This window comes from Ovis canadensis, chromosome 1, assembly GCF_042477335.2.
Source record: "Ovis canadensis isolate MfBH-ARS-UI-01 breed Bighorn chromosome 1, ARS-UI_OviCan_v2, whole genome shotgun sequence".
Taxonomy (NCBI): domain Eukaryota; kingdom Metazoa; phylum Chordata; class Mammalia; order Artiodactyla; family Bovidae; genus Ovis; species Ovis canadensis.
In genome coordinates this window covers 165275616-165290020 of record NC_091245.1, presented here as the reverse complement: position 1 = coordinate 165290020, position 14405 = coordinate 165275616, and the positions used below count along the sequence as shown (strand labels likewise).

At 32.5% G+C, this 14405-nt stretch overlaps 1 protein-coding gene across 1 annotated transcript in view; it reads right to left on the bottom strand.

The window, feature by feature from the left end:
• Positions 1–7596: 7596 nt before the first annotated feature.
• The window catches only part of EPHA6 (EPH receptor A6), a 975318-nt gene continuing 968509 nt past the window's right edge, over positions 7597–14405 (bottom strand). The window contains exons 19-20 of the mRNA XM_069550620.1: positions 10578–10727; positions 7597–9100 (exon numbers count right to left, since the gene is read on the bottom strand). Of these exons, the coding sequence (XP_069406721.1) occupies positions 8986–9100; positions 10578–10727 (265 nt within the window). The 3' untranslated portion in view covers positions 7597–8985. The remainder of the gene's footprint in view (positions 9101–10577; positions 10728–14405) is intronic.

The window sequence follows — 14405 nt, the reverse complement described above, 5'->3', positions numbered from 1 at the left end:
ATTTTCTTTTTGTATTTCCATTCATGAGAAAATAAAAGTGTTTGCTTTCTTCAGCAGATTTTATGGAATATATGACCAAATTTATAAAAAAGAAGAGTAGAACTTAAAAATAATGACTTCTAGCCACTATCTTGGAGAAGGCAACGGCAACCCACTCCAGTACTCTTGCTTGGAAAATCCATGGACGGAGGAGCCTGGTGGGCTGCAGTCCATGGGGTCGCTAAGAGTCGGACACGACTGAGCAACTTCACTTTCACTTTTCACTTTCATGCATTGGAGAAGGAAATGGCAATCCACTCCTGTGTTCTTGCCTGGAGAATCCCAGGGATGGGGTCGCACAGAGTCGGACACGACTGAAGTGACTTAGCAGTAGCAGCCACTATGTTATGTTTTTTGACTTCAACTTCTCTGAGAATTGGGAAATTAAAATCAATATTAGAGAGATTGAATGGAAATATACAAAGCAATTCTTTTTTTTAATACTTAAAATAACTGAAAAGAGAAGGCAATCTCCTTGAAAGAATATAAGCATTTAGAGGTCATAAGATATAATGTACAACTAATACATAAATATCATATTTTTAAACATTTAAGACTATGTGTAAAAAGTACTTATTTACATTTTACACATAATCTTATACATTTATATGTATCTGTATAAAGGTATAAATTGATTCTAAAAGGCTACCCTTTCAACTCAGTTATTTCTACCTGCATCTTATATACATTGTTTTACATTTAATAAAGCACAAGAAAAATCTCATCATTATTAATAGGAGTGAATCATTAATAACTATAAAGTATTTTGACAGTCTGATATTTAATTTTGCAGGGTAAATTCTTTAATTATATATGAAATAGTTCTTTAGAAATCAAAAGAACTATTAATATGGAAATGCTAATAATTGTGATCATTTGTTCTATTAATAAACATACATAAATTTAAATTTTTGATATTTTGGGAAGATTTCTAACTGTATATAGCATTATATATTTTAACAATTATCAGTGAACATATTTATATTAGAGTCTCATCCTCAAAAGGTATTTTAGTTTCAAAATTACCAGTAAGAGTGACATGACAATACTTTTCATTCACTGTTTTGTATTAATTTTTTGTTTGCTTTTAAAATGGGATAATTAATAGTTATATCACAAACTCCTCTTTGTATTGCCTTTTTGTCTTTTCCTCAGTTTTAATGGAATTTGGTCCATTTTCATATTCAGAATGCATGCTGTCTCTGATTTTTAAAAAATCAAGGTTATTATAGAAGGTATAACTAACATTTTAGGAAACATGGACTGTTAATTAACAATTATTCCATCAAAAGTGAAAATTAAGCTGTCAAAGCTTATACTGCATATAAAATTAAACCTAAGTATAGTTTGTGAAAAATGTGCAAAGCTATTCAAGTTTCCAATAATACACTCTAAAGGAAAAGTATGATTAACAAAATGATTAATAATATATCATAAACAAAGCACATATAGTTATCTTTAAAATCTACTGTCACTCATATTCATGTTAGGAATGCTCAGGTATTGTGCCTTTCCAAAAAACAAATGCTCCCATTTCACATTTAGATTTTTTTTTCCTTGGAGACCTAAAACACTTAAAATTATGTCAAAACACCATTTCTGTAAGAAGAAAATGAGATTTTTGCATTGTATAAATATATTAATACAATTTCTTTAAATACATATTATGGCATAGGAAGAACAACATCAAATTAAAGCAAATTAAACACTTCAATAATGAACATTTATGCATGTTAAACCTTATTTTCCAAGCAGTACGTCTTAAAACGCCTCAGTCTTTATTTCTATATTGTCCATGAAAATTCAGTGCTTTTTTAAAGATACTTTTGAATATACTGTAATAGTAACTCTAGATAAAATACCAATGGATTTTCAAACAAGTTGGTTTTAACAATGCTCACATCAGTCACACTGACAAAAAATAGCTTGTTAAGTTACAAGTCTGTTAGCAAAAGAGTGGTCATTGATTTTGTCATAGAGCTTCTAAAGACCACACGTTTAAGCAGATTTATTTGAGTAGTATAATGTGGCAATAAATAAAACATGTACAGTTAAATAAAAACTTCATTACAACTTTAATAATAATACTGAGTAATTCTAAAGAGCGCAACAGTTATACTTTATATGACAAAGTGATGGTAATTAATTCTGGCTTCTCTCTGACTGAGTGAAAATGTGTTTAAGTGAAAATTTAAGAAAGGCAATTTCTATTTAAATGCATATATTTCATTCTACAAATTACTAAATATGGAAGAGAGACCTAAATTATTATAAAGGCAACAGAAGATGACATTCTAAGTTAGGTAAAAACCTTAAAAGTGTATTGTTTATTTATTTTTATGATTTAGCACTATTCACTCCATCTATCATGATTTCAAAAAATTAAATGATATTTGGTCTTTCTAGAACAAAGGTAAATTAAGACTGTTCCAAGGACAATAATCTATAAACGTAGAAAAACTAGTTTAGAAATGTTTACATCGATACTGCTTGTCATATTTAACTCATGAAAACAATGACATCTATCTACAAAGTTAATAATGCCTAAACATAAAATTTGATTTAGATATATGAAAAATGAAGATTCTCATGTCCTTGGAGTTTTCTTTATAATGAGGTTTTATTTTGGAATATGGACAGTTCTCTCTTCAGTGAGGGCCAATGCCATAGAGATTCTGATGCTAACTAAATGAGAATCCCGAAGTAGGGTTGTCCTCCTTTTATTAATTTGTTGAACACCTTAAAGTCATATCTCAGTTGTTCTGATTTACAGTTTGAGTTGTTATCTTAACCAAAAGTAAGTTTATCATGAAAAATTAAAGATAAGACTGAGGTTACAAATAGTGAAGAAATATGGATGAAAACAAAGTTTACTTGAGAGAAAAATTTCAATAATTCTGATACTTTTCTAATTTACAACTCCCAGGAAATTGTGTTAATCTGTATTTTATTTTCTAATTGAAAGTAGATACCACATCTTTATATATAATACATTTAAAAGTGATCTTTCATCCTCATCTGTTAGGTAATTTTCCTTTAATGCTTTTGTATTCTTAAGGATTCATTAGCTCTAAAAGATAGTTGAATTCTTCTTTGAGACTTTCCTCTTTAAAAGAAACAAACCAAAAGTTCTTTTAAGAATATAGAGATTTGGTAATTCTAATAAACCAGTGTGGAAATTCAAGCAAAAACCTTCTTTATTTTGTTTAGAAAGAAACTTTGCTTTCAATGCACAAGTGCAAAAATATAACAAAATGGAGGTGACTTGGTACTATTAAGATAAACCCAACACTGTGTTTTTAAAAGATGAAATTTATTTTTCTTTTCTAAAAGATAAAATTTATTTTTTAGTAGTGCTTTGCTGCCTGTAATAATTGTAGCTTACTTTTCATTTTTTGTTTCACTTTTAAAGTAATTTTGAATCAACATTGATAGGCTAAAATTAACCTTCAAATCTATTCATGTACTATTAAATAAAAACTTCATTACAACTTAAAAAATATTACTGAGTAAATAATTTTAAAGAGAGCAACAATTATACTTTACATGAAAAGTGAAGTAATATAATTAATTCTGGCTTCTAAGTTGCCAATGTCAACAGTATTTTGTTGCCTCTTTTGAATTAAGAGCAAATAACATAAGTCTTTCAATGTAAATATCCTTTTATAAATCCATCATTAATTTGAAATTCTAATTATTAATCAGAAGAAAGAAGCTTCGTTAAATCTACATTCTGATGACCCGCATCTTCCTCTGGATCTTTTGTCTTTTCTCTCAGGATACAGGTATATCATGTCACATCCTCATAACACACAAAAAATATATTTTATCCTAAGAAATCTTTGAAACACTTGTCTACTACTTGTCTTTTTAAGGGAACAGTTAGAGAAAGATGGGGCATTTACTCTTCTGAAATATAAGACTTTTCTTTTCCTTTATTTCATCTAGTAATATGTTAGCTCTGGTTGTGAGTATTCATTTCTTTCCTTTGTTAAATATGTGCTGGGCTGTGCTAGGTTGCTCAGTCATGTCTGAATCTTTGAGACCCCATGGACTGCAGCCTGCCAGGTTCCTCTGTCCATGGGATTTCCCAGGCAAAAAATACTGGAGTGGATTGCCATTCCCTTCTCCACGGGGTCTTCCCAACTCAGGGATCAAACCCAGGTCTCCCACATTGCAGGCAGATTCTTTACCAGCTGAGCCACTAGCGAAGCCCTTTGTTAAACATATCATGTTGGAAAGAATTTTATGCAACCACTGCAGTCATATACTCATCATTACATTTCCTAGGGCCAGTGAATTGGCTTGCGCAGGAGAGTACCCCAGCATTGTTTTTGAAAAATGGTTGATGTTTTCTAACTGGAGGCACCTTTGAGGTAGTGAGTCTACACATGAACTGAGCAGTCTGCCACAGGATACTGGCAGTATGTGACTCCCGAGGAGAGTCAAATGGTAGGTAACAAGAGAGATTGTCTTAGAGAATCAAACAAGTGTGTTCCCTTCTGTCAGAAGAAGTGTGGAGGCGTTTATGAAAAAATTTGAGGTCCAAAATATCTCCTTTCATAGGGGCTGCAAACCCAATTGTAAATAAACAAGGTTTTATTTATTTAATGTATTTTTGTTCTATGGAAAGAACTAAGTGACATGGAAATTACAGCAAACATGGCAGATAGGCTCTAAGTTTTAAGCTTAAGAGATACTTAGAGGTAAGGACAGTACAGTCAAACTCATCTTTGCCATAAAATTTTATGCATGTAAGGGACACCTTGCAGATATTTGTTAAACTGAACTACAGTTTGCTGCTGCTGCTGCTGCTAAGTCGCTTCAGTCGTGTCCAACTCTATGCGACCCCATAGACCGCAGCCCACCAGGCTCCCCCGTCCCTGGGATTCTCCAGACAAGAACACTGGAGTGGGTTGCCATTTCCTTCTCCAATGCATGAAAGTGAAAAGTGAAAGTGAAGTTGCTCAGTCGTGTCTAACTCTTAGCGATCCCATGGACTGCAGCCTACACTGCCTTTATTAAACATTATTATAAAAAGTGAAAATCTTTTGAAAATGCTGGTCATGAAAACAAAAAGTTGGATGACTTCAGTGCCCTGTGTTCTAATGGAAGAACACCATCAATCTACCTTTTGGAGTCTTCATACAAAAAGAATTAAAATATTTTCAGATTGAATGTAAATATGAGTCTTTTTTACTTAATGGAATTTGAGCTTGGAAAAGTTGAAGTGATGATACTAAAAGAAGTGATTACATCTGCTTCTAATATCTTTATTATATAAAGATGTATACCAACTGTGAGTTGATAACTGTTTCTAATTCTTAAAATATTTTCTTTTAAATTTAATACATTTCCTTAGCTAAAACAGTAGAAAAGGATCATCTTCATCTGTTTTGAAATACCTTTCAAAGCACTTAATTTTCAGTTAATGAAAAGCCAGAGCTCATACACTCTGTATGTGCAAATGCTCCTATTTATGCAGTAGGACCCAAAATATTAAAGTATGACTTTTGCAACATTCCTGTTTTTCCTCCACCTTCAGCCTCTTCTAGGGAGATCTGTAACATATTTTTGGATTTCCTGCGTTCCTTTTCTTTTGTTGATAGGGATATGGGGTGGAGTGGCAGAAGCTGAGAAAAGAAAAAAGATGGGATGGAAGAATAAAGAGAAAAGAACCAAGGGGGTGGGGAAGAATGTTTAAACAAGGAATAGAAAAATAAGACCTAGTATTGGTGAACATTTTAAAGTAAAAGATTTAACTTAAAGATTTAACTTTCTTCACAGAGTAGAAATTTAGATATAAAAATGGATTTTTAAGAAAATTGTGGTTGGGATATAGGTAATGCAATTCATTCTTTATCACGTCGGAAGACCTATTACAGAAGACTTTCTGTAAAGACTGCTTTTCAAGGACTGAATTTGGATTTGTTTTCCACTCATGGGCTGAGATGGACCTTAAAGCTGTTCAGGTGTTAGCTGGATAGATTTTAAGAGTAATTCAGGGTGAAAGAAGAGAAATCTTTTTTTAATTATGACATTCATAACATTTATCAACAGTCATAATTCAGTGAAAAAGTGCTATAATTCTTGATTCATGTCAAGCCAAGAGCTTTGCAACTTCTGATGGCTTTTTTAGTGTAATGATTTATATACTAAATATCTTCATTGTTTTTACATTTTTTTCTCAATTATGTTTTATCCTATGAGATAATGAACTACAGACTGGAAACTAACCGCATAGAAAATAAAATAATAATGGTTCCTTCAACTAATTTTCAAAATCTAAAAAGCCCCTCAGTAACATTAGACTAGGAAATTTAATATAAAGCAGGTATATGAGTATATATGCATATTTTAGTTATTAAAGATTATTTCTGAAGGCTGTGACTTATAGGAGTTACTCATTTTCTATTATTAAATTCTATGCTTATGAATATTAAACAGCTTTAATTAATGAATATGTGCACTAGTAAATATCAAAATATTTCAGGTAAAATTTTCAAATCTGTGATTGGTAGGCAATAAAGAAATAGATATATTTATTTTTTAATGTTTCTGTTTAATTTTGAACAACTTGCTCTGACCATGATGAAGTTCAAATTTATACTAAAGATCACCATGCTTACAGTTCTAAAAAATATAAATAAACATAAATGTAAATTTTAAAGGGGATTTGGGGTTAGAGAGAAAGTGAAAAGGCAGTTTTCTAATATCACAGAAAGATGTTTAGGAAGGGAAAAAAAGCACAAATTAACCAGATATAGAATAGGATCGTTAGAGTTTTAAAGAAAAGCAATTTTTAACAGAGATCTTTAATCTTACAAGCACTGAATGCCCACCCCATAGACATTTCAATACTTTATAGAATTTATTTAATCAAAGTATACAGATGTTGCTGACAGAGTCCTATGGAAGACCATAATTATTCTATTCCTTATCTTTCTAAATATGTTTTTGTTGCATTATAAAAATAAATATATATGATTAATAAATTTTATCTGTTTTACATCTGTTCTTATTCAATATATATTTGAAGATAGGTAAATATGGAAATTTTACATTTTCTCTAAAAGTATCCAGATCTGTGTAAATGTATCGAGCAAACCACAGACAGCCTGCAAGTGATGCATGACTGTGTGGGTGACGGTTAGAAAATGTTGCTATTTCTGACACACTCAAAAAGTGAAGGATTGCCCATTTTTTTCTTTTTCAGTGTACTATAATGGATACTTTAAAGACTCTTCCTTCTATCTCTCTCTCTTTTTTTTTTATTAAATGAGAAAAATTTAGCTGTGGTTGACAAAAATCAGAGCAAAAGAAGTATATGGAAGGGCCTAGTCTAATGGGACAATCCACAAATCTTAAAATAAGGAAAAACAGGGACTTCTTTATGGCAAGAAAACTATTATCACCAAAAAAATGTAATTTAGGTAGGAATTTGAGAATGTGGGTAGGGCATCTTTAGCTCCAAGATCAAATAAAACCTAATTTTTATATTAAACCAGTATCTTTAGACAACCTGCTCTTTTTTTTTTTTCCCCTCTTAATACATTCTTGCTACTCTTCCACCTAGCACAGTAGTCATTTTTTTTTTTTTTTAGTTTCACAGGGAACAGCTGATTTTATAGTTGAATTTGTTCATAATATAGTACTGTTTTGATAAGCTGACTCAACTTAGTTCAATGAAAATTATATTTGCCTGTTTTTGCAGCCTCCAGAAGATTATGGCAACAACACATCTTAGCTGTGTTTATATTTTTATGTTACTGTAGCAAGGATTCAGGTTGCACACAATTCATTTATGATCTTTTTATACCTTCTTCTGTGTATGCAATGGCATACTTGTACCTTGGAAGGTTTGGAAAACAGCTCAGCATGTTCATGTAACTTATTTTCATGAACAAAACAAAAATTCTTAAACTTGCAAAATGTACCAGTATTAGACTAGCTCTATGTGTTTATTTTCTTAGGCCACCATATAACTATCATAAAATTCTGTTTAAATTAAATCTTTTTATATTTTATCTAAGGCTAAACTCTTAGATCTTCTATTCAAAGCAATTCTGCTGAGAATAATTAATTTTCTCAATGCTTTATTACTCTTGCAAATTTATGAAGATAAACCAAGGGAACAGTCATGGATTTATTCCATGCTTCCCTCTATTTAAAGCCTCTAGAGCAATGGACTCACTCTTGGTCTTTCCAGGCGTGATCTTTATAATGTTGGAAAAGCCTCTAAACTACCACATACTATGACATGTGAAAGATACTATCAAGTTAATAATAATAAAAAAAAAGACAAACCAAAACTTAGAAGTTTTAGAAGCACAGTATGTTTCTCCCTCTCTCTCCCTTGATGACTCCCTTCTCACCATAGTCACACTTGAAAAGAATTCACTACATGAAATCATTGATCTTTTCTACAAACAATTCTAACAATATCAGGCATTGACAGGTAAAGAATTGTAGAATAAAGTAACAATATGACCCACAGAGTTGAATATAATTATCTAAAAAATAATTATTCATGTTAGTTTGGAAAATACTTGATCACAAAACATGAAAGAAAGGTTAACTATTTCTTTTTCATCTACCATCAAACTCTAAATACATCATTAACCCCAAATTCCTTTGGATTAAGTCCTTGAACACTTCTGAAATACAGTTATACAAAGTTACACATCCATGCTGAGTTATTTACCACGTGTAGTGATAATCTGCAGTGCGCCAGGGTTTTATTTGCAGGTTATTCAGAGAGGAGCTATGAAGAGTGATTTTTAAATCCAGGTTGGAAGTATAAACAAAAGGTATGTGTGCCTGTAGCCTGAAGAGGAGACTGCAGTTTGTGAGGTGATGTTTGGACAATCAGAAGAGAGGGTAGTAGAGAGGATATCTTTCATTTTAGAAATACTGAGGCACAAAACACAGGTGCTTGTAGTACTTTTATACATGAAATCCCTTCTCCGGTATGTGCATCATGTGTAATCGTAAAGTCTGTATACTGCTGACTATTCGTCTCTGGTGTCCAATGAGTATGACTCCAATTCTTCTAATATCACTGTGAGAGATTGAGAGACAGAGAGAATATGAACATTTAGATCTGGTAAGTATGGCAGAGAGGAAAGACACATTTAGATAAGGGAAACAAACACATGTCATATTTGCCACAAATTTCATATCTGGTAAAACGAGTGTTGAAGCAGAGATATAAATGGACCACAGGAATTTGTTACTTTATTCTTTACACTGGTGCCAGAGAATGTGTCAAGTCAACCTCAAGTTTAAAAGTACAAAGAATTCAGGTACTGATGTCATGTTCAGATATTTCATAAACCCAGGGGTTTTATGTAATTATATAAATTTTTAACAGTATTAGCAAAATAGTCAGTATGCAGGATAAAAAATATAATGTGAACTCCATTTGAATTGCCATGGTCTTGGTCTTTCAATAATCTGAAAAAATGCCATTGTATTGTGTTGAGCAGTATGAAATTGCTATTACTATTACTATTTTAAAACAATGGCAATTTCCCATGGTCAACCTACTAGTCTTAGTTATGTCTTTTAAACATATGTTGAGTATTTTCACTGCACTCAGGAAACCATAGTCTTTGAGAAAGTGGAAAAATGCCAGACCATTGTAATATAGAGACAAAACTCTGAGAAAACATAATATTATATTATTACAATATAATATTTGATGAAAGTAATAGTAATTGATTTAGTGTACATGAATCGTAAATAATTTGCTGAGGTAAAGCTATATTGATGCAGAGTCTATGATGTGAACAAGGATAATATGCATTTTAGATAGCATTTAAAATCTTTAAATAATTATTTGAATTAAATATATTCTTTCAAAGGAAAATAGTTAAAAGCGTAATGCCCAACTTTCACTAGAATGATTATCAGAAATGGTGAGGAAAGATGTGGAAATGCCATACTAGTGTCAAGAAAGGTAGTTTAACTATTGTATTCTTGATATAGAAATAGTATTTGAATTTACAACCTCCTAAGTGGACAACAAAAGTCCATCTAGTCAAGACTATGGTTTTTCCAGTGGTCATGTATGGATGTGAGAGTTGGACTGTGAAGAAAGCTGAGTGCCAAAGAATTGATGCTTTTGAACTGTGGTGTTGGAGAAGATTCTTGAGAGTCCCTTAGACTGCACGGAGATCCAACCAGTCCATTCTAAAGGAGACCAGTCCTGGGTGTTCATTGGAAGGACTGATGCTGAGGCTGAAACTCCAATACTTTGGCCACCTCATGCAAAGAGTTGACTCATTAGAAAAGACTCTGATGCTGAGAGGGATTGGGGGCAGGAAGAGAAGGGAACAACAGAGGATGAGATGGCTGGATGGCATCACTGACTTCATGGACATGGGTTTGGGTGAACTCCGGGAGTTGGTGATAGACAGGGAGCCCTGGTGTTCTGCGATTCATGGGGTCACGAAGAGTCAGACATGACTGAGTGACTGAACTGAACTGAACTGAAATGAACATCTGAATACAGTAACAAGCCCAGCCCCACTTACTCAATGCTCATTCTTGAAATCAGGTCAAAAGTTGTAAACCCTGCTGCCATGAAGTTATTCTTATACTGCCCCATCTTTATAGAATCCAGCCAGTCACCGACTGTCACGAACAAAGGATATTCAGGAACTTCACCAGGGGAGTCTGGCATTCTATAAGGAAAAAAACAAATAAGCATGGAGACCATTTAAAAACCAGATAAAGCAAAAAATACCCAACTTCATTTTTAATTTAACAATATTCTCACATCAAATGTTTTATCCTCCATAGAACTAGATTTAAAAATGTTCCATCATATTCAAATCAGCCACTTTTATCTGATCAGTTTCACTTGTCAGTTTCTTTTGTCTTTTCCTACTTTTGCCACTACTAGGTTTTATACTTGAGGTGTCTTTAGAAAACCTGTATCTTGCTAAAATCGCTTTATTTTTCTCTTGCATGAAATTGTGCTTTCAAATTTGAAGAGAAGCCCCCCAAAAGCTAACTAGCCACAGGCTATTCACTTATACACTTTCTGACCTTCCATTGATTTCATGCCCTATTGCCTTTTTCACATTTACTATGAGAGCCCCTTCTCTTTTTAACAGTGAATTTATAGGTTAAGGCCTCATTTATTCTCAAACATTCAACAAGAATTTATTATTTATGAAAAAAGTAATTTCTGTTGTCACAGAGCTCAATTTTATGAATAAGATTTACATATATCCAAGCATAGGGTAATACAGCCAAAAGCACAGATATTAATAAAACACAAAACTAAAGAAAATCAATGAAATTTGGGGTTAGCAAGAAAAAAGAATCTGCCACTGATGGGTCTTATAGTAAATGATATGGCAATCTGTAGGGCTTCCCAGGTGGCACTAGTGGTAAAGAACCCGTCTGCCAATGCAGGAGACTTAAGAGACTAAGGTTTAATCCCTGGGTTGGGAAGATCCCTTGCAGATGGGCATGGCAACCCACTTCAGTATTCTTGCCTGGAGAATCCCATGGACAGAGGAACCTGGTGGGCTACAGTCCATAGGGTCCAAAGAGTTGGACATGACTGAGGCGACTTAGTTCACATGCATGGAAATCTGTATTCCTGTTCCTAAGATCTGATTCAAAGGGTATTTCAGTTGGGGATATTTTTGAAGTTTTAATATAAAAGTACTATAAAAGTATTATTTTGAAAAGGCTAGTGAATGTGTGTATATATAGATACATATGTCTATATACACAAAAGTAGTTTTATATAAAGTCAGATAGAGAGAATAAAAGCAGAAATAACCTTAGAAATTATAGTAAAAATAACACAGAATTGTATATTTAAGACATTCTAATAATAAACTTACTGAAATAATAATAAACTTTCACCTTACTGAAATACCTGAAAAATAATATTAACATTTTGTATGGTGTTAAAAATAACTGACATGAATGATTTTATAATAATAACAATAAATGTGTTTTATCATCCCTTTAGGATAATAAGTATATTATTTTGAAAATTATTAGGTCTAGAGTTTATATCAAATGATAAAGGAGTAACATTATTTTATGTTTGGTGTTTGAGTCAATTAGTATTTTCTAAGTAATAAAAAATTTCCCACCACAAGTAAATTACTGAATTATTTTTATATTGAATATTGAAGGATAATCCAACTCTCATTTACTTCTCTTTTAATTTTTTATAAAGTTTAAAGGATAACAGAATCCACAGAGACTTAACTAGAGCCATTTTAATATTTATATTGTGAATATTTTATCATAATAGTTTTCAAATATTATTCATATTTGAACTATTTCATCTTAAAATACAAACCAATAACACAGGAGCACATATGATTAAACCATATGAATAAGAATTCCTCCACTAAAGCAAAATGGCATATGCAAGCTATATAAGCCTAAAATTGATTTGTGCTGAGGTTTGACAGAAAACAATAAAATTCTGTTAAGTAATTATCCTTCAATTAAAAAATAAATTAATTTAAAAAAACTATATGAGAGTTGGAATTAAATTCTAAGGTCAATATATAAGGGGAAAATGGAAACTTTTGAACAACCAAAATTACCCTTAAAATCATTCAAATTACCCTTAAGTCACCAGAACCTGGATCTTTAAGGAGCACAAAAGCCAGAGACGTAATACATTGTCAAACAATTTGTACACTGACTCCTGAAGACCCTGAAAGTTGCCCTTTGGAATTATTTAGGACAAAGTTCCTACTAAAGACCTAAAATTCACTTCTGATTTTTCTTTGATTTTATATTGACTTCTATTTTTCTGAACTGGATTCTAGCTGAAGGTGGGCATGGTGTGAAGAAGGATGACAGGGAATTTCAGGGATTATTGCTCTGTCTACATAACTAAAATCTGCATAAACTAAATGTACTTGCGGTTGTGATTGTACAGTGTTATAGTCCATATGGAGTCTGGTGACACTTCATAGTGACTCCTTTTTACCAATACTTGATTCTGTTACCATATTTCCTATTTTGAAGGCTGTTAAGTCACATTTTATTTTCCTGTACTAAAAATGGCAATGCTATTTGATTATGGACTGTTACATTCTAATTAATATCAGAATGACTCAAGACAAAGTTTAGTTATGTTCAAAAGTTGAAAGATATCATGGCATCCACCAAGAGGCACTTTAAATGTCGCCATATTTCTTAGTTTCCTAGAGGTGTTTATATTAATAATTATCAAATAAAAGTTTATATATAAATAAGAATAAAGCTATCCATGACAAATAGAGTTAAACAGGGTTTTAAATTGTGTCATTTCTTTGTTTTTAGTATCCTAATGGGCAGTATGGATCCAGAAGAGGATTCAGAATATTTTCCTAAATTTTCTGATCAGTTTCCTATGGAACATATTTCAGAGAATAGTGCTATAGTAAGTTCACTGACCAAGTTTAATATCAAAATGACTAGGGTACACCTATTGCTAATTGTCATAAATAAAAACACGTACATTAGAAAGCTGAATGTTCCATTTTATTTTTTTATTTTTTGAATGTTCTATTTTAAAACACTGTGGCTCTCATGTCTTTTAATTACTCATCTGAGAAATCTGTTGAAACTGAACAAAATTAAAAGCATGTGTTTAGGTGTTTCCATTCATACCCCTATATACCATTCTTGATGCACAGACAAAGTCAGATGGTTTCCACTTCTCTCTCCTGGAGAACTCAAGTTTTCACAATTCATATAATTGGTGAGTGGAAATATTATTTGCTAATTTTATGTCCTTAAGTGAAGTCGCTCAGTCATGTCCAACTCTTTGTGACCCGTGGACTGTAGCCCACCAAGCTCCTCCATCCATGGGATTTTCCAGGCAAGAATACTGGAGTGGGTTGCCATTTCCTTCTCCAGGGGATCTTCCCGACCCAGGGATCGAACCCAGGTCTTCCACATTGCAGGCAGACGCTTTAACCTCTATGAAAGGTCATAGAAGGACATTCTGTACACTAAATGACTTAAATGGCTAATCTGTCTGTTGAAAAGCAGCCACTGTTTGCTCTTAGACTGTTTCAATACTGTAATTCCTGTTCCCTCCACACATCTTTAGTAACCTAGTTACTCTTTGGCCTTTATATAACTGCATTGGCAGTTGATTTAGTAAGGTCAAGGTCCCCTCATTGTTCACAGCGACTGTGCAATAACTTTTCTTTCACCTCATCTTATACTGATGTTGAAAAAATGCTGTTATTTTCTGGCTTAGAGGGCTGGGTACCATCACCCTCACATGAATTCTCTGGAATATTACCTAATAAACAATAAATGCCCTTTCTTATCAACCATGTACAATGATAAATTCAGTCTGCTATTCGCTGAGCATGTAG